This window comes from Neofelis nebulosa, chromosome 13, assembly GCF_028018385.1.
Source record: "Neofelis nebulosa isolate mNeoNeb1 chromosome 13, mNeoNeb1.pri, whole genome shotgun sequence".
NCBI classification, from domain to species: Eukaryota; Metazoa; Chordata; class Mammalia; order Carnivora; family Felidae; genus Neofelis; species Neofelis nebulosa.
This window is the reverse complement of record NC_080794.1, coordinates 65,699,013-65,720,600: the sequence shown is the minus strand read 5'-3', so window position 1 is coordinate 65,720,600 and position 21,588 is coordinate 65,699,013. Positions and strand designations below refer to the sequence as shown.

The 21,588-nt window shown below is 44.7% G+C and overlaps 2 protein-coding genes across 10 annotated transcripts in view; both read right to left on the bottom strand.

Moving 5' to 3' along the window:
* WBP1L (WW domain binding protein 1 like) overlaps positions 1-12,967 on the bottom strand; it is a 60,619-nt gene extending 47,652 nt beyond the window's left edge. The window contains exon 1 of the mRNA XM_058697618.1: positions 12,772-12,967. Within this exon, the coding sequence (XP_058553601.1) occupies positions 12,772-12,861 (90 nt within the window). The 5' untranslated portion in view covers positions 12,862-12,967. The remainder of the gene's footprint in view (positions 1-12,771) is intronic.
* A 3,678-nt stretch (positions 12,968-16,645) lies between these two features.
* Positions 16,646-21,588, bottom strand: part of SFXN2 (sideroflexin 2) — a 60,094-nt gene continuing 55,151 nt past the window's right edge. For all 9 annotated transcript variants that reach the window (XM_058697628.1, XM_058697625.1, XM_058697623.1 and 6 more), the window contains 4 exons: positions 21,093-21,142; positions 20,706-20,755; positions 18,637-18,684; positions 16,646-17,802 (listed from right to left, as the gene is read on the bottom strand). In XM_058697628.1, the coding sequence (XP_058553611.1) occupies positions 17,703-17,802; positions 18,637-18,684; positions 20,706-20,755; positions 21,093-21,142 (248 nt within the window). In that variant the 3' untranslated portion in view covers positions 16,646-17,702. The remainder of the gene's footprint in view (positions 17,803-18,636; positions 18,685-20,705; positions 20,756-21,092; positions 21,143-21,588) is intronic.

Sequence of the window (21,588 nt, the reverse complement as noted above, 5' to 3'; positions counted from 1 at the left end):
CAAAATTCTTTTATCTTTTAGAGAATCAAATGGAACTCTTCATGGCCAAAATGATATGAAGTCGGCAGTCTTCTTCAAAATAACTTCACTGGGCATGAATGGAAGTGAAAATAGATATAGACAAAACAAGACAGGCCACGACAAGAAATGGCTGAAGTTGGGTGATGGGAACATGGGGGTTCATTACACCATTCTCTTTATTTTCGTACATGCTCAAAACTTTCCATAAAAAAGGTATCTAATGGATTCTATTCTAAACAGTGTCTGCTCTTGACCCAAAGTAATATTAAGCTTTACAGAGCAATTGAAAGAACTAAGGAATACCAAAAGGTCAAGTGATGAAAGAAAAAAAATAGATAAACTGGACTTTCCCCCAAATGAAAAACAATTGTGCTTCAAAGGACACCATCAAGAAAGTGAAAAACAAAACAAAACAAAACAAAAACTACTGAATGGGAAAAATATTTGCTAATCATTTATCTGATAAGGGACTCATATAGATTCTTAACTGTGAGACTCCTCAGAGGCTTAACTGAAAAGCACACTCATTGTGACTCTCCAAGAGAGAAGGCAGACTTCTTTGGCCACATGGGCCCCTTATCACACAAATGGCTGCCTCAAAGCCTTCTCTGGGCAATGCTGATAGGAGGAAGCAGCCAACTCAGAGAAGTTAAGCAACTGGTCCAGGGTCATGAGAATAGGTGACAGCATGGTAGAATGCCAGAGCCCCAGGAAAGGCTAATTTAAAGGGAAATCCCCTCAACAGTCAGTCACTGGGATTCCATACGAAGACTTGTTTCCCTTTAGTCTGAAAAGGGACTCTAAAATGAGCAAAGAATGAATCAGACATTTCTCCAAAGAAAATGAACAAATGGTCAATAAGAACATGAAAAGATGGTCCACATCACTAGTCATTAGGGAAATGCAAATCAAAACCAAAATGAGATACTGCTTCACACCCATTAGGATGGTTATGATGAGAAAAGGCAGACAATAACAAGCGTTGGAGACAATGTAGAAAAATTGGAACCCTCATAATTGCTAGTGGGGAATGTAACATGGTACAGCCACTTTGGAAAATAGTCTGGCAGTTCTTGAAAAAACCTGACACAGAGTTCTCACATGACCAGCAATTCTACTCCTAGGTATATCCTAAGAAAAGTGAAAACATATGCCAACACAAAAACTTGTATACCAACGTTCATAGCATTATTCATAAAAGCCCAAAAGTGGAAAAAGCCCAAATGTCTGAGTTGACCAATGGATGAATAAAATGTGTTGCACCCATACAACAGGATATTAATGGTAAGGAAGAAAATACTAACTCATGCTACAACATGGATGAACCCTGAAAACATTATGCTAAGTGAAAGAAGCCATTCACAAAACACTACCTGGTGTTAAGATTCTATTTGCAAGAAATGTCCAAAGTGGGACAATCCACAGGGGTAGAAAGTAGATTAGTGGGTAGTAGACTGGGGTTCGGGGGGTCTTTGGAAGGGAACTAACTGATATAGGGTTTCTTTTTGGGATGATGAAAATGTTCTGTTGGGTTGTTTTTGGGTTTTGTCTTGTTTTGTTTTGTTTTGTTTTGTTTTGTTTTGTTTTGTTTTTTGGGGGGGAGAGTGCACACATGCACACAAGCAGAGAAGGGGCAGAAGGAGAGAGAGAGATTCCTAAGCAGGCTCTATGCTCAGCACGGGCCCAACACAGGGCTCAATTCCATGACTCTGGGATCATGACCTGAGCCAAAATCAAGAGTCTGACAGTCACCCGACTGAGCCACCCGGGCTCCCCGAAAACGTTCGGAAATAGATAGTGGTGACAGCCGCCCAATCTTGTGAACATGCTAAAAAACACTGCATTATACACTCTAAGAGGGTGAACTTTACAGTATGTGAATTGTAGCTCAATAAAGCTGTTATTATTTTTTTTTAAAGCCTCAGAAACCATCCTCACCTCAGAACAGGAAGTACAGTACACCTCAGGACAGGACGCTGTATGCAGAGAGCATACAGACCTGCATGTGGTCTAGCACTGCGGTCAGAGCAGGTGTCCAACTGCAACTCCCACACCCAAGGCAAGGCACACTTCTTTGCTGGTGGTGACCCCACGCTTCCTCATTCAGGAGGGCACAGTGATGTACAAAACAGGATAATAGTGTATATTCCAACTTACCTGCTCTAAGAATAAACAACTTCATACTTATTATTAGAAAACAATTGGTGGGGGCGCCTGGGTGGCTCAGTTGGTTAAGCGTCCGACTTCGGCTCAGGTCACGATCTCACAGTTCGTGAGTTCGAGCCCCGCGTCAGGCTCTGTGCTGACAGCTCAGAGCCTGGAGCCTGTTTCAGATTCTGTGTCTCCCTCTCTCTGACCCTCCCCCATTCATGCTCTGTCTCTCTCTGTCTCAAAAATAAATAAACGTTAAAAAAAAAAAAAAAATTAGGGGCGCCTGGGTGGCTCAGTCAGTTAAGAGTCCGACTTCAGCTCAGGTCACAATCTCACGGTCTGTGAGTTCGAGCCCCGCGTCAGGCTCTGGGCTGATGGCTCAGAGCCTGGAGCCTGCTTCCCATTCTGTGTCCCCCTCTCTCTCTGCCCCTCCCCTGTTCATGCTCTGTTTCTCTCTGTCTCAAAAATAAATAAATGTAAAAACCACTCTTTAAAAAAAAAAAAAAAAAAAAAAATTAAAAAAAAAAAAAAGAAAACAATTGGTGGAAAAACACCTCTCATCAGACTGCCAAGGCTGGTGATATGGAAGTCACATGCCTTTTGGACTAGGGGCTTACTAAAATATACTCTTAAATTCCTCCACTGGAAACAGATCTTGGGTCAGTCAGGGGATAAGAAGCCTTAACGCCTCCCAAAGCTTTAAAAATAAAAATAATAATAATAATAATAAAATTATTAAATAATTTAATAATTTAATAATTAGGTTATTAAATAATAAAAATTAAATTATATATTATATATAATAATAATAATTAAATATTATTATTATTATATAGGTTAATATTTACCTAGTAATTACTATGTACAGGCACTATTCTAAGTGCTCTATAAGTACTAACCCAATTTATAAGTACAATAACTCAATTAACCCGCACAGTAACCCTATAAGCTAGGTGTTATTATCCCATTTTACAGATGAGGAAACTGAGTCAATTAACTAGCCTAAGGGTATATGGAGGCAGTGTGGCTCCAGAGTCTGCACTCTTAGTGAAGATACTTCCAAGTATCCCTTCTCCTAGGATGACCACCACGAAAGGGTGGCTGGTTAGACTTGTGTGCCACACAGCAACTGGCCAACGGTTGCAAGCCACCTGCCTGACATCTTCCAGGGGGCTATAAACCACTTCCTTCAGCACCTGAGCAGGCACAGCTATGCTTCTCCAGCTCCAGGTACACTGCTCTAGAGTGAATTCTGTTCCACAGCACACAGGGAGGAGACTGGAAGCTTAGCAAATCAGAGACCTATATAAGGCTTTCGAGAAAGAAAACTGAAATGTACCCCACGTGCCTGTGTTGTCAGAAGGCACATCTTCTAGAATATGCAGAGGGCACAGATGAAGAAATACTGCTTACACACGTGTGGGGAAATGAGCCCTACTGATGGGGCTATAAACTCATACAACCACCCTGGAGAGCAATGTGGCACTATCGACCCAAAACTTCAAATGTACATACCTTACAACCCCACAATCCTCAATTCCACTTCTAGGAATCTAGCACAACTGCAGGAAGAAATATATATATAACGATGTTCACTATAACACTGAGTGAAATCATAAAAATGGATACAATGTATGTTCATCTATGAAGGAGTAATTAACTAAATCATGGTCTAAAGCAATTAACATATAGGTATTTTTTTAAAAGTCAGAGGTATATATGCAATATAGAAAGAAGTCCATGAAGGATGAAAAAAAATGCATGTTGTAAAGTACCACATATAAAGTATGCCATTTTTGTTTTAAAAACAAATGAAGGAGCGCCTGGGTGGCTTAGTCGGTTAAGCATCCGACTTCGGCTCAGATCATGATCTCAAGAGTTCATGGGTTTGAGCCCCGCATTGGGCTCTTTGCTGTCAGCACTGAGACAGCTTTGGATCCTCTATGCGCCCCTCTCTCTGTCCCTCCCCCACTCTCACGCACACACATGCATGCATGCGCGCGCTGCGCTCTCTCTCTCTCTCAAAAATAAATGTTAGAATATATATATATATAAAACAAAAAAATAAAAACAAATGAAAAAATAAGGAACACCAACCGTTAATAATTTTGTTTATATATAGAAGTTATTTACATATATCTATGAACTATTACTATATCTATAAACATTCAGCATAAGCATAAAACCCACCCAAAACACACACCAAACCATAAACTTTCACTTTTTACTCTAAGCATTTTTGTCTGTAAGTATACCATTGTTACGAGTATGTGTTATTTTTGTGTAATTAAAAACTGATGTGAAAACGTAAAAGGCACCTTAAAGCTCAAAGAAAAGCAGCAATCAGGTCTAAGGAAGGAAAATGGAAAGAAAGCCATAGTGGTCCTTATGCCAAATCAGACTGGTACAGGTTTTCTGCTTTCCCCCAAATCCCTGCAAACACAGCAAGGAGATTTGCATATTTAAAGACAAAGGACCCAAATAAAAAGAAAGAAGTACACAGGAAGAATTTCTCACACTGTTCAATTCTATAGTCAAATCCCAAAGAGCTACAATGCTCCACGATCTCAGTGTAGAAAGCCAAATATTAACCTTCTCTCCCAAATAAATCACTAAGAGGGAAAAATAATTTAGATCTGATCAATAAACTAAATTGTGGCTTTTCTGTTGTTTCTGTGTTTGGTTGGATTTTAATATAACTGGAGTGAATGGCCAGGTAGAATTTTAGATGAGGAAGATAATTTTGGAAATGGTGAACAAAAAAGCAGCCTGTAGGATTTTGAAAAACATGAATACTTTCCCCATGAACACATGCCTCTGATCTACAAGAATGTGTAATAACACAGTGTTACAACATAAGATCTGTCTTGCTTGATATTTAAAAATCAAAACAGACATGTTTTTATAGCTTTACTCTAGGATCCACCCTTCCAAGCCACAAGTATCCTTGCAACGTCTTACATTCACTTCTACCTCTTCCAAAACAAGTTTAAATTAAATTCTTTAAAACACCTAAGATCATGAATCAAAAGTTAGCCAAGGCACTCTGAGGGCGATGATGGCACCAGGAACAGACGATACATAGCTCATCTATTTTCCCACAAAACAAAGTATGGAAAGAAAAAAAACCAAAAGTAAATAAATCTAAGCTATGGGAATGTAGCTGAGTAAGCGAGAGTATCCCAAAAACCCCAGTCCATGCAAGATTGGCGATCTACAAGTCTGAGACCATGACCTACTTTAATTCCCACACTGGGAAAGTCCAAATTTGTATCAACAAGCCACAGAATTCAATAGGATGAAATTTGTTTCCCCTTTCCTCCCTCCCAGGTTGCAATGTTCTGGATTTATTGATATTTCTTTGTTTGTGGTTTCCACATTGCATGCAGTTTTTTGGCCAGACTTTGCTCCACCTGGTGGAAATACAAAGGATGGTCCAAAAGGGAGGTGCCCATAAGTCAGACCTCAACCTACCTGTTGTATGCCACCAAGCAGACAGGTCACAAAGACCCACTGTCACTGCTCCCTGTCACTCAGTGGAATCTTAGTGTCTGTGCAGTTATAATGGGATTGGTGCCCACGACTGGGGTTATAGGGCAAAGAATGAACCCACACCACTGCACCTGGATCCTGATGGTCTCTCAAGCTCCAACAACTTAAGGCAGGGAAGCTAGAGATGCTCTTAGGAGAATGGACGGCCAGGCATTCAAACGGCATTTGGAATTGTTAATCCAAAGCTATCTGAGATACCCACAGTATGCATACAGTGTTGCCAACTAGTGCCCCAAACCCACAGACGAACTGCATCCTGGGGGCTTGAAAGAGAAGGCTTCTCCTGAGGCCACACAGTCACCCTCAGGTCCAGGACTGTCAGCATGTGGCAACCCTGAGAATACCTAATGGTTTCTGCAGGCTGAGTGTGTGACAACAAACCAGTGTTCATGGGGCCGGAAATGAGAGTAAAACCAATACATGGAATGGGAAAAGGAAAAAGTTCTAAGAACATGACTCCGTCCAGATTGGTTATGGAACCATGGAGGACACAGAGAATAGAAGGGAACTGGCCATCAGGCTATCACTGGGGTGAAAACAAACACGTTCTTAAAATGAAACCACAAGGGTAAACCAAAGCAAGAGGAAAGAAAGTTTAAGACTGGGTGAATAAGGGAGGCTCACCCACTTACTGAACCACAAACTAAAAAAAGTCTTTTTTCTCCAAATGTTTGATCTTCTCTGACAAAGCAGGGCCGACTGGCAATATGCTAACAAATCCGAGAGTATCAAGATTCAGGATATTAAAGTTGTCAACTGTCCCACCTAAAATTTGTTGTCAAGGTTATTGTATACACTTTACAAAGCTGTGTTCTCTTTCATAGGAAGGCTGACCTCAAACCCTGTGATAATGAGCACGAGCTGATATGGGGATAGCAGGTACCACAAAACCGGCGCCTGGCCACCTTGGCACTACTGACATTTTGGATCAGAAAATTCTGTTGCAGGGGCGGGGGGGGGGGGTGCTATCCTTTGTTACAGGAGGTTAAGCAGTATCCCTGGCCTTCACCCACTAGCTGCCAGCAGCACTCCCAAGCTTTGACAACCAAACATGTTTCCAGACACTGACAAATGTTCTCAGGAAGGGGCAGAATTGTCCCCAATTGAGAACTACTACCCTAAACATACAGGTTCACCATGAACATTTCCTATAGGGACAAAACTAAATTCAGATATAGAACAGAATCAAGGAAGTCACTTTCAAACTCCCCAAATCTCAGCTTCTGAACTTAATTTGAGAGCTGATACTAACCTACCAACAACCAAATGCACCCTGGGGACCACAAATGATAATAGTAGTGATCATTATTCTTGGTATTGATACATTATGTCCACCTCACAGCAAATCTATAAGGTATGTACTATTACTGGTCCCACTTTATAGGTGAAGACACTGAGGCACAGAGAAGTTAAAGAACTAGCTCAAGGATAGTAAGTGTAAGAGTCAGGTTTGGATCTCAGGTGGTCTGCCCCCAGAGCCTATGATCTCACCACTGTGTTGGACTATACCTCACTACTCCCACACTGGAAAGCTGTTGTATCTGGACTATTAAGCAGTCAGTAGCCACATGTAGCTATTTAGTTTAAATTACTTAAAATTAAATATCATACCAGTCTTGGAAAACAGGCTGGCTGTTCTTCAACAGGTTACACATATAGTTACTATATGACCCAGCAATTTCACTGTTAGGTATAAACCCAAGAGAAATGAAAACTTAGGTCTACACACACACCAAAACTTGCACATGCATGTTCACAGCAACATCATTCAAAGCAGTCCACAAGTGGAAACAGCCCAAATGTCCATCAGTTGACGAATGGATAAATTAAATGTGGCCTGTTCATATAGCTAAATATTAATTGGCTATAAAAAGGAAAGAAATACTGATACATGCAATGCTATACTGATATATTAACACGGGCAAATCTTGAAAACATGATGCTAAGTGAAAGAAGCCAACAGTGTATGGACCACATAGTGTATGATTCCATTTATAAGGAATGTCCAGAATAGGCAAGTCCATAGAGACAGAAAATACATTAGTGGTTGCCAGGGACTGTGGGAGGTAGGGATGGAATGGGGAGGGACTGTTAATGGCTTATGGGGTTTCTTTTTGGAGTAATGAAAATGTTCTAAATTAGATAGTACATGGTCACACGATTCTATGACTTACTAAAAAGCCTTTAAAAGGGCAAATCTAGTGGCATATTAATTATGTCTCAATAGTTGTTATAAGAGACTAAATGTCATTAAAAATTCAGTTGCTCATTTATCCTAGCCACATTCCAAGTACCCAATAGTCACATGTGGCTAAGTGGCTACCAAAATGGACAGCACAGATATAGATCATTTCTACCATCACAGAAAGTTCTCTAGACCACACTGCTTGGATGAATGGATAAAAGGCCTCCTTACCACATGACCACAGCCTACCTTTCAAGTGTCACCCTCCTCTACACCCACATAAAGGAAGCTTCTACCACAGACTATGTGCCACCTCCAGACGCATTCTCCATTGTCACTTTTCCAGGCTGGAATAGACTTTTCCCCCTTCCTGGTCCATGCAGATCCTAAGTATCTTTATCAACCTTTATGGCCTGGTCCAAATGCCTCTTCTGTGAAGATTTTCCTAAATCCCACCTTCCCCTGTCAGGAGCAGAACCAACTGTTCCCACCGTCCTTTGTGTGCACATCCTTTAGGGCACTGATGCCTCCGGGTTACAAATCATTGTGTGTGTTACCTGTCTTTCCCAAAAGATTACCAGCTCCTTGAGGACTGGTATTCAGTTACTCATCTAAGGGTTCCCACCCCCAGAGCAGACATTTCAATAAATGGTTGCTGAATTCTACTGAAAGTAGAATTACAGAAACTCAAGGTGTTGATTTGAGACAAATGCTCACTTTGGTATATAAAACAGACTAAGAAAATGAGGGACAGGGAATTAGGGTCTGGACGTTCCATCTCCCACTATTCTCTAAGAAGAAATGATGGTAATCACACTGAAATGCTGTTTTTAAGAAAGAAAGTGAACTAAGCCTTCTGAACTGAAAACTGGGGCCAAGTTGGTAAGGCAGGGGAGAGGTGAGGTAAGAAAAAAAATCAGGAATTAGGACCCCCAACTCAAAGTTTTAAAAATGGCAGAGGAAAGGTAAGGATTGTCTCTGGAGATTTGTGCCCAGACCCTTAGCTGGGGGGCTTTATGGAAAAAGACATTTCTACTAAAACTTTATTTAAAAAAATTTTTAATGTTTATTTTTGAAGGAGAGAGAGACAGAGTCGGGGGGGGGGGGCGGTGGCAGAGAGAGAGGGAGACACAGAATCCAAAGCAGGCTCCAGGATCTGAGCAGTCAGCACAGAGCCCGACGCAGGGCTCGAACCCACAAACCACGAGATCACGACCTGAGCCAAAGTCGGACGCTCAACAGACTGAGCCACCCAGGCACCCCAAACTTTATTTTAAGTAATAGTCAGATTGTTCTAGTTGAATCTAACCAACAATAGAAAGAAATGAACTCTATGTATCTCAACCATTATTTAACTAGAAGAGACAAATGCCAAGGTCTCAGTCTGGCAACTCCACGGCTTTTTTTTTTTTTTTTTTTTTTAACTCTTTATGGATTTAAGGAGTGACATCTGAGTCACAGTAACCTATAGGAGAGTCAAGTCCAAGTTCCCAATCTCAGAAGTAAGCTAGGCTGTTAACTTTCCTGGGCCAGGATGACAAGAAATGACAATTCCAGTGGAGAGCTGGTAACAGGGAAGGTAAGCTGCCTTAATGCCATATATTTTTTTTTAATTTTTTTAACGTTTTTTTATTTATTTTTGAGACAGGGAGAGACAGAGCATGAACAGGGGAGGGTCAGAGAGAGGGAGACACAGAATCTGAAACAGGCTCCAGGCTCTGAGCTGTCAGCACAGAGCCCATCTTGGGGCTCGAACTCACGGACCGCGAGATCATGACCCGAGCCGAAGTCGGCCGCTTAACCGACTGAGCCACCCAGGCGCCCCTTTATATTTCTGATATTAGATACATATGTTAAAAAAAAAAAAAAAAAAAAAGATTGTATTTGATAGTGGCATTTCAAGGGGAAAATAATGTAATAAGATACCCACACCATGTTCAATACAGAATGAATACAGCTGAGTCCTCCTTGACTCAGAGTTAGCTGGAAGCCACTTGTTGAAATAAGGACAGTGAGTACCTGAAGTATGTCCTATGCCAAAATGGTCTCGGATTTTTTTTTTTTTTTTACTGATTTCTACAAGCCAAAAATCAACAAAAACCTCAAAACAAAAACCAAATTGACTAAACAGTGCTGGATTCAGAGTTAATAATTATATAGTAACTTCCATTCCAAAGGTTAAAATTCAAAACACAAATCTCACTATAGATATCTAGCACTCATGGACAGAAAGAGACAAGGGTATGAGGTGGGGATGGGAGTATTGGGTGGGGGGAGGGTCAGGAAGAGGGAGCCCACTCATTACAAAAAATTTTCTCTTCTCTGCAGGAACTGTAACCACATAATAGCTGCTGGTCAGCACGAGATCCACCCAAATGGAACAAAGTACAAAAGCCACCCTGTCCCCAAAATAAGTATTGGAAGTGGCAGAGAAATGGCAAGAAAACGGCCTGTGATCGATAAACTGGCATGATACTGAAGTTCCCCACCCACATCTCGCCAGCTCCCAGGCCTCCATGACCTGGTGGGAACCTCCACTTTCCATCCTCTGCCAAGGAAGTGGATCCGGTTCCCACCATCAACTCAGGAGGCCACCACTGCTCTTCCAGCCGGGTGAAGCATCCACAGGCCTAGGGCACCCATCTAAGGCTGCAATGTTCTTAAATCAACCCTCCACCAGCAATGTTATTTACTGGATATTGAGAATGACCTTTCTTTACTTACAGAAATAGACGCAAAGGCAAAGCAACAGTTTCCTGTATATTTTGTTGTGTCAACTTCTATACTTCTTAACTTCACCAGTCCTGAGGGTTCTAACTTTTCCAGTAAACAAAGAAAATATCTCTCCTGCCAGTTTATGATTTTAACTAGGACAAGGAAGAACTGCAACAAACCCTAAAATAGAAAGGTCCCAGCCCTAGAAAAGGGAATATACTGGGCAAGAAAAGGAGCTCTATTCCTTTCACATGTTATTTCAAATGTACATAAATAGATTGGGGGGGGGGGGGGCGGGGACAGAAGACACTTGAACAGATAAATGAATAACAAATTGTGGTATAGCCATACAATGGAGTATCATTCAGCCACAAAAAGGATTGAGGTACTGGTACATGTTACGATGTATAACACGTAACCCATGTGTAACATGTAATCATGTGACATGATGAACCTCACAAACATGATGTTAAAGGAAAGCAGACACAAAATATCACAAATTGTTTCTCTGCAATATCCCGAAAGGGTAAATCCATGGAGACAGGAAACTGATTGGTGGTTGCCAGGAGGTGGGAGAAAGGGAAATCAGGGAGGAACTGCTTAATGGGTAGATGGTTTTCTTTTCAAGTGATGAAAATGTTTTGGAACTAGATGTAGTGGTTGCACAACATTGTGAATGTACTAAACACCACTGAATTGTTCACTTTAAAATGGTAAAATGGTTTTAAATGGTTTATGTTAGGTGAATTTCACCTCACTTTAAACACTAATTAATTTTTAATATAAAGGATACTGGGGTGCCTGGGTAGTTCAGTCGGTTAAGTCCGACTTTTGATTTCAGCTCAGGTCATGATCTAGTGGTTCCTGAGTTTGAGCTCCACGTCGGGCTCTGCGCTGTGTGACTGGAATTCTCTCTCCCCCTCTCTCTCTGCACCTACCCCCACTCATGCTCACTCGCTCTCTCTCTCTCTCTCTCTCAATAAACAAACTTAAAAAACTAATAAAAAAATAAAATAAGGGATACTAATGGGCAAAACAAGATGTACATGTAAAAAGGAAGCCCATAAACTCCTAGGGCAAAGATAGTATTTTTGCTGGCACTCGGCTTCTACTCTTGATCACAACGCAAAGTTCAAGTGCTAAGCTGGATAGACTCTGCCATCATGCCATGTGTGAAAGTGAGCGCGTGTCTATTCTCTTCTGAAAAGACAGGGAAGAGAACAGAAAGTGAAGAAAATAGAATGGTAAAGCCTTGCCAAATGCAAAGGAAGGAGGGGTGATTCCCCCTACTGCACCCCACCCAACTTGGCACCAGGAGTAACACTCCCATTAGGGTTTCGAAATGCCAGCCGGAGCTGGAATCGGCACAAGCAAGCTTCTCTGCCTGGATAAAAAGCAAGCCACCCAGCAAGAAAAGCTGGGGTGCTCCATTCGCTGCCCATGTTGGCATCAGCACCACCCTTTGCTCAAAAGCCCCGAACTGGCCTAGATCAGCATCAGTGGCTGGCTCTCCCAAGCCAGCCAGCCTAAAAGCAAGAGCTTGTTACAGCTCAAGTATGCCCTCCTCCTGAAGGGTCCTGATCTACTCCATCCCACAGGCCTTCCAAGAGCCCGGCCTCCAACCCTTTGCCTCCAACACATTAAAAATGGAGCCAAGATACGCTCAGAACTTTTCCCTGTCTAGTATGAAATAAATACCCTCTCAGCCCCTCTTCCCTCACAGGCCAGCTCAATAACCCACTTACCCCTACCCGCACACACGTACACACTGCATTACTGCCTTGAAGACCGGCTCCACGCGGGGGCACGAATGCGCCCCCCACGCCTCAGCCGGGCCCCACTACCCAGTCACGGTCATCCCAGCACATCTGACCTAACAGCTCTCGCAAAGGTCCCTCACTCACTGGGCACCATGCCTGTGCCACTTCCCTGACACCAAAACAGGTGTCCCTCAGCTAAACACCGACGCCCCCTTAGAGCCTGTCCACTCCAGGCACGGGAGCCACTCTCGGGACCCCCTCAACTCTTGACGACGACACTCTTTCAGCCCCCTCCAGCCAGGCAGCGACGCCGTCTTCAGCCCCCTCCAGCCAGGCCTCGACGACCCCCAGGCCCCCAGGCTGGCCCGGACGCCCCCTCCCCCTTACCTGCGGGGGTTCAGCCCTGGCTGACAGGGGGCTGGGCAGCGCCTGGAGGAGCAGGAGCGCCATGCCACCCAGGAGCCTTCTCCTCTCCATCCCCCTCCTGCTCCTGCTCCTCCGCCACGGCGCCGCCACCTCCCTCCTCCTCCTCCCTCTCCTCCTCTTCCCTCTTCTTCCTTCTTCCCTTCTTTTCCTGTTTCACTCTCCCCTCCCGCTTCCGGCTCTGCTCCACCCCGCCCCAGCCCAAACACCCTCCCACACACTGGGCAGGCTCTCCAGTTCCAGCGGTTCACGGGCTCTTGCCCTTCGTCCATTGACCAAAATAGCTGTCGATCAAGTAGAAGTTCCGCCCCTTCACCCTCCCAATGGAGACGGAAGACCTGAGAGATCCAGCCAATGAAAAGTAGGAGGAAGCCGGGCCATCTTGAGTGCTGCATGGCGGTGTAAACGCGCCCCACGCCACAGAGAGTGGCGGAAGGAGCTCCGATCCGGGGGCGGGGCCCTCTGGTACGAACATCGGCAAGTCTAATTCGGATGCAGCCATCTTAAGCGTGGCGGAAGTAGTAGATTTCTACACTTCTGCAAAGACGGCGAAGAGGAGTATGGTAATTCTGAAGAGTATTGGAAAATAAGTTGTGGTACTCCTAACGAAGAAAACAATTGCAGCCTAAAAATCTTTTGACGTCTTTTGTTTTGAAGCACAGCCCTGGTACCTTGGCTCAAATCGCCCAGTGGTAGGTTAGGTCCGTGTGAATTCTCTGTGAAATAATACCTTTACCTGAGGCACGGTGCTGTGTCACCCCAAGTTCCAGGGACAACATTCTATTGACTCTACCTCAGAAATCGCTCTGAAATCCACTCCCATTGTTTCCGTCCGTGTTCTCATCTTCCGGCTAAACACAAATGCTCTCCCTGCTGGCCCTAGTTGCCAATTCTTCCCTCTCGAATGCCTGCCGCACGCCACAGCAAGTGCGCTCTTGACATACTGTCTTACGGCTTTCCCTCTTGAAATACTTCAACTACCTACGGAATATATAGTCCAAACTACTCAATAGGGTTCTCTCTTGTATCCTGATGCCTGCCTACTTCTTTTTATCTCATCTGCCACTACATTTCCCCACACATTCCAAACTCTTAAGAGATGCCCCAGTGTGCTGGGGAACTTCTAGTTCCCACCCCCTCCCTTGTTTCTTCTTCTGGATCCCATAACACTAAAACACACTGTATCTGATTGTAGTATCTGCCTGGCTGGCCCCTACCACTAAATTCACAGCTTTTTGTATGGCACACCGGGTGTTACTCTTTTTTTTTTTTTAAGATATCCCTGCAACATCTTGTACAAAGCCCAACCATGAGTCCAACAATGTTCGTAAAATAAATGAACAAGTGAAGAACCATGCCAGAGAGGCCAGATTCCTGTAGCTGCCAATTTCCTCTCAAAATCCTGCCAAAGCATTTTGTAGCCTGGCCTAGTCTAGCCCATGGCTGAGCCCACAAGGAGTTTGTTCTTGGCTTAAATGGTGGCAAAGTGGGAACCAGATAAGAGTGAAGAGATTGGTTCTGCCTCTATCTTGATCCTACTTTCCCAAGTGTTACAAAAGGTAACAAGTGTTTTTGCCAATCTCAAATGTCTTAGAAATTCATCCATACTACAATCAAGCTCCCTAGGGGAGAAATAAAGATTCAGTACTAGGCACAGGCCAAATTATTTTCACAGCACAGGGTCTCAGCCCTGGCTTCAAGGTTTTAGAAGCCTTCCTATGTAAAAGCCAGGTATCATCATCAGGATGCTAATTTCAATTTAGCAAACACAGGAGGTTTTTGTCCTAACTTCCCTTTCTTTACCTGAAAGCTTAAATTGAGCCGCTGCATGGGACAAACACTAAACCCTACCTGTCTGGATTAACACTTCTCACACGAAGGTGTTTGAGTCACCCTAATCACCTCGCTTCTGACATCCCACAGGTGCCAACTCAAAGAGAAGCAGAGAGGTCTTGCAAAATGGAGCTGAGGTGCAGTTTGAGGGAGCACTCTCTAAAGTCCTCTAAACTGTAGCCACTACAAACTTCAGACTTTTCCAAAAGAGAGATTGTCTATAAAAGGAGGAGGAACGCTAGGAAGTTTAAAGAGCTGGGAAGGAAAGGAGAAGGTTGTCAATTCTTGAAAGAACATCAGTGTGGGACTGCTTCCAAGCTCTGGCTTGCTCTGGTAATGTTTTTCCTATTTGCCTTTGGAAATGGGCAAAGTGGAGGCCAGATCTCCTATCCTAAGGAAGCTGGCTCAGAGACGCAGACTTTTCTGCTCAGAAATTAGCTAAAGTCAAATTGCTCATGTTATGGAATGGATGAACTTTGAAAATATCATGCTAAATGAAAGAAGTCAGACACAGAAGGCCATGAACTGTATGATTTCCTTTATATGAAGTCCAGAATAGGCCAATCCATAAAGGCAGAAAGTAGATAAGGAGTTTCAAGGGGGTGCGGGATGAAGGGAATCCAGAGACTGCCAAATGGTACAGAGTTTCTTTGGGGAGTAATAAAAATATTCTGAAATTAGTGATAATGATTACAACTCTGGATGTACTAAAACCCATAGAATTGTACACTTTAAAAGGATGAATTTATGAGTTCTGTTTTGTTTTAATTTTACTTATTTTGAGAGAGACAGAGAGTGTGAGCAGGGGAGGGGCAGAGAGAGAAGACAATCCCAAGCAGGCTCCCAACATAGGGCTTGAACTCACAAAACCAGGAACTCATGACCTAAGCTGAAAACAAGTCAGATGCTTAAGCGACTGAGCCACCCAGGCACCCCTAAAATTTTTTTAATGTTTACTTATTTTGAGAGAGAGAGAGAGAGAGAGAGAGAGAGAGCGAGCGCCACAGGGGATAAACAGAGAGAATCCCAAGCAGGCTCCACATTGCCAACACAGAGCCCAACACAGGGCTCAAACCCAAGAACCATGAGATCATGACCTGAGACAAAATCAAGAGTCGGGACACTTTAAACGACAGAGCCACCCACACACCCCTGTATGTCTTCTTCAGAGAAATGTCTGTTCATGTCTTCTGCCTATTTTTTTTTACAAAACTAATTTTATTTAAATACTCTCTACCCAACGTGGGGTTTGAACCCACAATCCCAAGATCAAGAGTCCATGCTTTTCCAGCTGAGCCAGCCAGGTGCCTTTTCCTGCCCAATTTTTTTTTTTTTTTTTTTACTGGATTATTTGTTTTTGTGTGTGTTGAGTTGTGTAAGTTCTTGATGTATTTTGGATAAGAACCTTGTATCAGCTATGTCATTTGCAAATATCTTCTCCCATTCAGTAGCTTGTCTTTTAGTTTTGTTGACTGTTTCTTCGGCTGTGTAGCTTTTTATTTTGATGTAGTAACAATAGTTTATTTTTGCTTTTGTTTTCCTTGCCTCAAGAGATATATCTGGACCCACACTTTCTATTTTAACAACCCATCCAGGTGACTCTGAAATATATTAAGAACCATTGCTCCAGAGTAGGGGAAACATTTTGTGTACAGGGCCAGAGAGCAAATATTTTATGCTTTGCATGCCACATACATGGGGATCTCTGTCATATATTCTTGGCTTTTTCTTTTTTTGCCTTTTAAAATATAATTCCCAGGCACACAAAAACAAGTAGCAGGTGGATTTAGGCCCTTGAGCCATGGTTTGCTGCTCTAGAACAACAAAGCTCCCATTCTGCAGCGTCCAGCAGATTTTTCCTCTGTAATAAGGGAAATAAACAATCACCTCCAGGCATCAGACAGGTTCCCTTATAGTTGTGATAACCTCTTGCATGCCAAGGTCAAAGTGAGACCAGATCCTGCTTTCCATCCAGGCTTTACTAATTCAGTCTGCATACAGTTCATTACACTCTTTCAAGAAATTTATTTGATTCACAGTGATATCCTTTGAACAGTCAGGAAATTCTACCTGATGAAACTCAGACAGACATTGATCCCTCGTAAGCCACAATGGTCTCCTTCCACCCCCACCCCACCCCGAGCCTGAAAAGTCACCTACAGCAGCCAAGATGGGACGGGCAAATGGCTGCACTTTGCTGTGTGTCCTTTAAGGCTCTTTGGTCCTGGTTGGTTACTTCTCAGAGGTATCCAAATAAAACTCTCTTTCCTATTCAGAACACACTAGTCTTTGGTGTTTAACCCAATGGGCTGAGAAGGGAGGCAGCTAGGAAAATATACCCATTAAAATGTGCTGTTAATGCCTACATATATTCTTTTTACTCACAGTTAGTGGACTTATTTTTCAAACACAGAGAAGCAAAATCAGACATGATTTTAGCATAGGAGATCAAAGTCAGTGTCAATAGACAGGGCTTAAAGCACCATGAAACTTTGCTGCCTCATGAAACGGCCTAACTATCTCAAGTTTAGCAGCACTCCCAAAGATGCTTTCTGACCAGGGGACACTGGGGACGAGAATGAGAAAGAACAGAGAAGAGCCCCACGTTGGCAAAGGCTTCTTCCCCTCCCTTCCTGAGTTAGCTAGAATTGCAAGGGTAAAAAGTTTCATAGCATGAGACAAGACGAGGAGGAAGAGAAGAGGAGTAAGAGCATCTTTTTGTCCCAGGGGCTCTTCCCCAGTCCTGGCCGGAACTAGAATCCCCAAAGTTTCCTAATTTTTCCAAATGGTCTGAGTATCTCCCTCAGGGGGTCTCAGCTCCTGGTCTCCAGGAGATGGTGGTTAAGGGAGGAACAGATAGAAGACTTGGCTTTTGCTCCCCTTGTTCACTTTTATCCTCTGGAGTCCAATAAGCCTGGGTGAAAACATGAGGCTCCCCACCTCCCAAATCCACCCTGGCCTTCAGGCCCTGTGGGCAGAGTATGAATAAGGGGACAGGTATACAGAGCAGCTGAGGAGCTGGTGAATATGGGCACAGACTGGTCCTTACTGGGGTGGGGCATTTAGAGGCCCTTATTGAAGTAGACATAAGGCACAAGTTCTCCATACTTGGCTCTGATGGCGTCTTGGAGCTCTGGTTCCAGATAGGAAACTGGCAATTCACTGAGAAGACAGAAGGGGATTATGAGCGTGCCAACTGGACAAGCAACAAATTATCGTCAGATAAAGTCCAACTCAAATGCCATCTCTAAGAAGCCCTCCCTGATTTTTCCATCAGAATGAATGGCCTCTATACAACATAATATATTGCTTTTACTTCTACTCGGGCCTGACTTCATTCTCCTTGGTGCCAAACTTCCATCTTCTCTGCAAGATTACAAGCACAAGCACGTCTCCTGTGTGCTTGGAACACAGAAGTCTAGCACACGACACTGAAATATGAATACTACAGCAGGGGAACCTGGTATCTTCTCGGTATACATCCAAGCTGCACTTCGTCTCCTGGAGCTAATCCTCTCCCCTCCCACAACCTGATGCTTTGTTTCCCCTTTCCATCATCCCTTTTCACATCCCTTCCCTGCCAGGACATGCAAGAGAAATAGAGAGGCCCAAGTCATCCACCCCCTAGCAAACACAAGCCAGAATAAGTATCTGTACCTTTGTTCAATTTCAAGGACCAGATCTAGCCAGGGAGGATGTATCTAATAACCTAACCAGCAGGGACAGAAAGTTTCTTGTTGTTCCCCCACTCCCCTCCAAGGCAGTCCTTGCTCCACTGGGAGGAAGCCACTCATGCCTCCACCCCTTGGAGCTCTGTTTTGGTTTACCATTCCCCCCGGGGCTAAGAGGCCCAGAGTTTAGGCTGATAGGCACTTGTCCTTAGACAAAAATGCTGCCCTTCCTGCCCCTCCTTGTCTCCTTCAGGACAGCAGGCAGGTCAGGGAGAGCAGGGACAGGGCATTCAGTAAAACAAAGTGAGGAACGAAGAGCTGTTACCATTTCTGTGGGAAGAGCCCACAGGCCACTGGCACCATGAAGATGAGGCTGGAAGAAAGGAGAAACAAAGTGTCAGGGGCATCTCCCCACAGGCCTACTCACATCCTATCTCTGAGTCCCCCAAAGGAAGGAGGAGATGCCCACTCACCCAGCCTGCCCTCCCTGCCACCCCATGGCTCCTCTCCCTGCAACTCTTCTCTTGGTCTCTCAGTGCCAGGATATTCATTCTGGGATGGGATGGAATCAGCCTCCCTCCACCTCCCACATCCACCTGTTGTCCAACCAGATGAAGATAACGAAGGCACTGGGAGTATAACTAGCAGCCCTAAAGACCACAAGCACTGAGCAGTGAGGGTTATGACACCTGAGGTCCTGCCCCCACAGCCATGAACACCTGGGCTGGTGGAGACCAGAACAGGGCAGCTTCTCAAACTTCACTGTGCGTGCAAGTAACTCATGGGGCTTGTTAAAAAGCGATGCTGACTCAGGAGGTCTGGGGAAGGGCTTAAGAGCATTTCTAAGGTTCTCAGATGTTTCAGCTCCAGGGTCTTGTCTTACAGGACTTGGGAATCTAACAGACCAAGGTTCATATCCCAGCTTTGCTACTTCCTCGCTGTGTCATATTGGGCGAGTTACCCCTGAGCCAGCAGGGGGAAGACAAGGATACCTACTCTGCAGGGCCACCGTGGGGATTAAATGAAAAGTGCACATGTGGCACTCAGCTCGTGGGAACCACTCACTCAGTGGTGACTCAGTAAGCAGAGTCACCTCGGAGACTACCGAGGATCCGACCACAACTCCGGCAATTATGGGCTACAGAGCCTTGGGTGAGTGTCTCCATCTCTCTGAGCCCCGGTTTCTTCATTTGTAAAAGGAGATGACGGCCCTATCTATACTTCTAGGGCGGAGGAGATTCAGCGAAATTATAGATGTGAACCATGAGCACAGCAGGGACACACAGGAAACACTCAATACGTGTTGGTTATTCCTGTTATTGTCATTAGCCCCATGGCCTTGTAAAGTGTGACTGACACTAGGACACAGCCAGTCAAGGGCAGGCACCGAAGCACGCCGCCATGGCTTGTGTTTTATTTACTTACTTACTTACTTATTTATTTATTTTTGAGAGAGAGAGGGCGCGAGAGCGCGCGCATGCGCGCAAGCAGGGGAGGGGGCAGAGAAAGAGGGACACACACAGAATCCGAGCTGTCAGTGCAGAGACCAGCGCTGGGCTTGAACTCAGGAACTGTGAGATCATAACCTGAGCCAAAGCCAAGACACTTAACCCACTGAGCCACCCAGGCAGTCCATTTACTTACTTTTCAAATGTTTGTGTATTTGGGGGGCGGGGGGGAGAGAGTGTGAGCAGGCTAGGACCAGAGACAGAGGGATTAAGAAAGAGTCCCAAGCAGGCTGTGCCGTAATCACAGAGCACAACACAGGGCTCGATCTCACGAACCAGGAAATCATGACCTGAGTCAAAATCAAGAGACAGATGCTTAACCGACAGAGCCACCCAGGCGCCTATGGTGTTTTCATTTTGTGCGAGGTTGGGACATGTGACGGCCACAGGCTGTCCCATCACTGTTATGTCTCAGCAGGTCTGTGTATTTACTTAATTGATTTATACGGAGATATAGTTGCCATAGAACACGGTGTCCATGTAAGGTGTAGAGCATGTTGACTTGATACGGTGAGACATTGCAATACGCTTACCACCTCAGCATTAGCAGACACCTCTATCACTGTCACAGAATTATCATTTCTTTTTTGTAGTGGGACTGGATTGTGGTCTTCCTCTCTTCTCCAGTCTGAAGGTCAGAGGAGGCCCCGGACAGGAGGGCACCCAAGCACTCCGCTCTCCATGCGGATGTGTGCATAGAGCCTAGCCAGCCTGATGCCTTCAAGAAACATGGGGCGAGAGCTCTCGGTGTGGCCCACATACAGAGCTCAGGCACTATGGAAGTCAGGTAAAAGAGAGCACGTTCTCCAACATGGGCGACACAAGAAGACAGTGCTTGGGTGACCCAGCTGCCACAGAACCCACAACGAGAAAACACGTTACTCACAAGCACCCCGACAGCAGAACTTGCAACGGGGCATGCAGGACCTTGACTTTCTGGACAAAAAAAAAATAAACAAAGAGAAAGATCCACGTAAGATTCACGGATCTTAATGTGAAACCCACGCCTGCCCTACCCCTGCTCAGTCAGCCAGAAACCTACAGGAATGAAACGCCTAGCCGTGAAGGAGGGAGAACGGGGTTCCTCTTGCTCTCTACGGACAAGGTCAAGCAACCAGCTATGGCATCTAAAGTGGGCAGCCAGCGGGGACAGGTATGGGCCCTCCCTGAAGGAGGTAAGGCCAGCAGCTAGAGGGAAGGACGAGGATCAGGTGCTCCTAAGTATGGCTGGGGGGCTCTGGGCAGAGAAGATGCAAAAGGGAACCCCACTCACCTTCATGAAACGCAGCTTCTCCAGCCTTTCCATGATGACTGGCAGCAAGACTGCAAGAGACCAGGGAGAATCTCAGGGGAAGGCCATAAGACTCTCTCCAAGACCCCTTCCCAAAGTCAGGTGATTCCCTCCACCTCCCCTGACGTTCCTGAAAATACTTCAAGACTGTGTAGGTGCAGCCACCCCCAAGCTGTCCCCTAAGTCCTAGGAGAAGGGTGCTTCCCAAACTTCTCCACTTGCACACCTGTGACAGGACATGTACCGCAGGCCCCAAGCATCCTTCTCAAAACTTAAATCTTTGAAGGCTCACGCAAACAAATCTCCTATCCTACTCTGTAACATGCCTCTGCTAAAAGCAAAACCAGGGGAAGGGATTTATTTTCTTTGCCACTGTCTTCCTGGCACCCCACACTGTGCCCAGCACATTGAAGGTACTTGAGGAGTATCTGTGGAATGAAAAGAACTTTCTTCCCCACATCTCTGACTGATGTTCTGG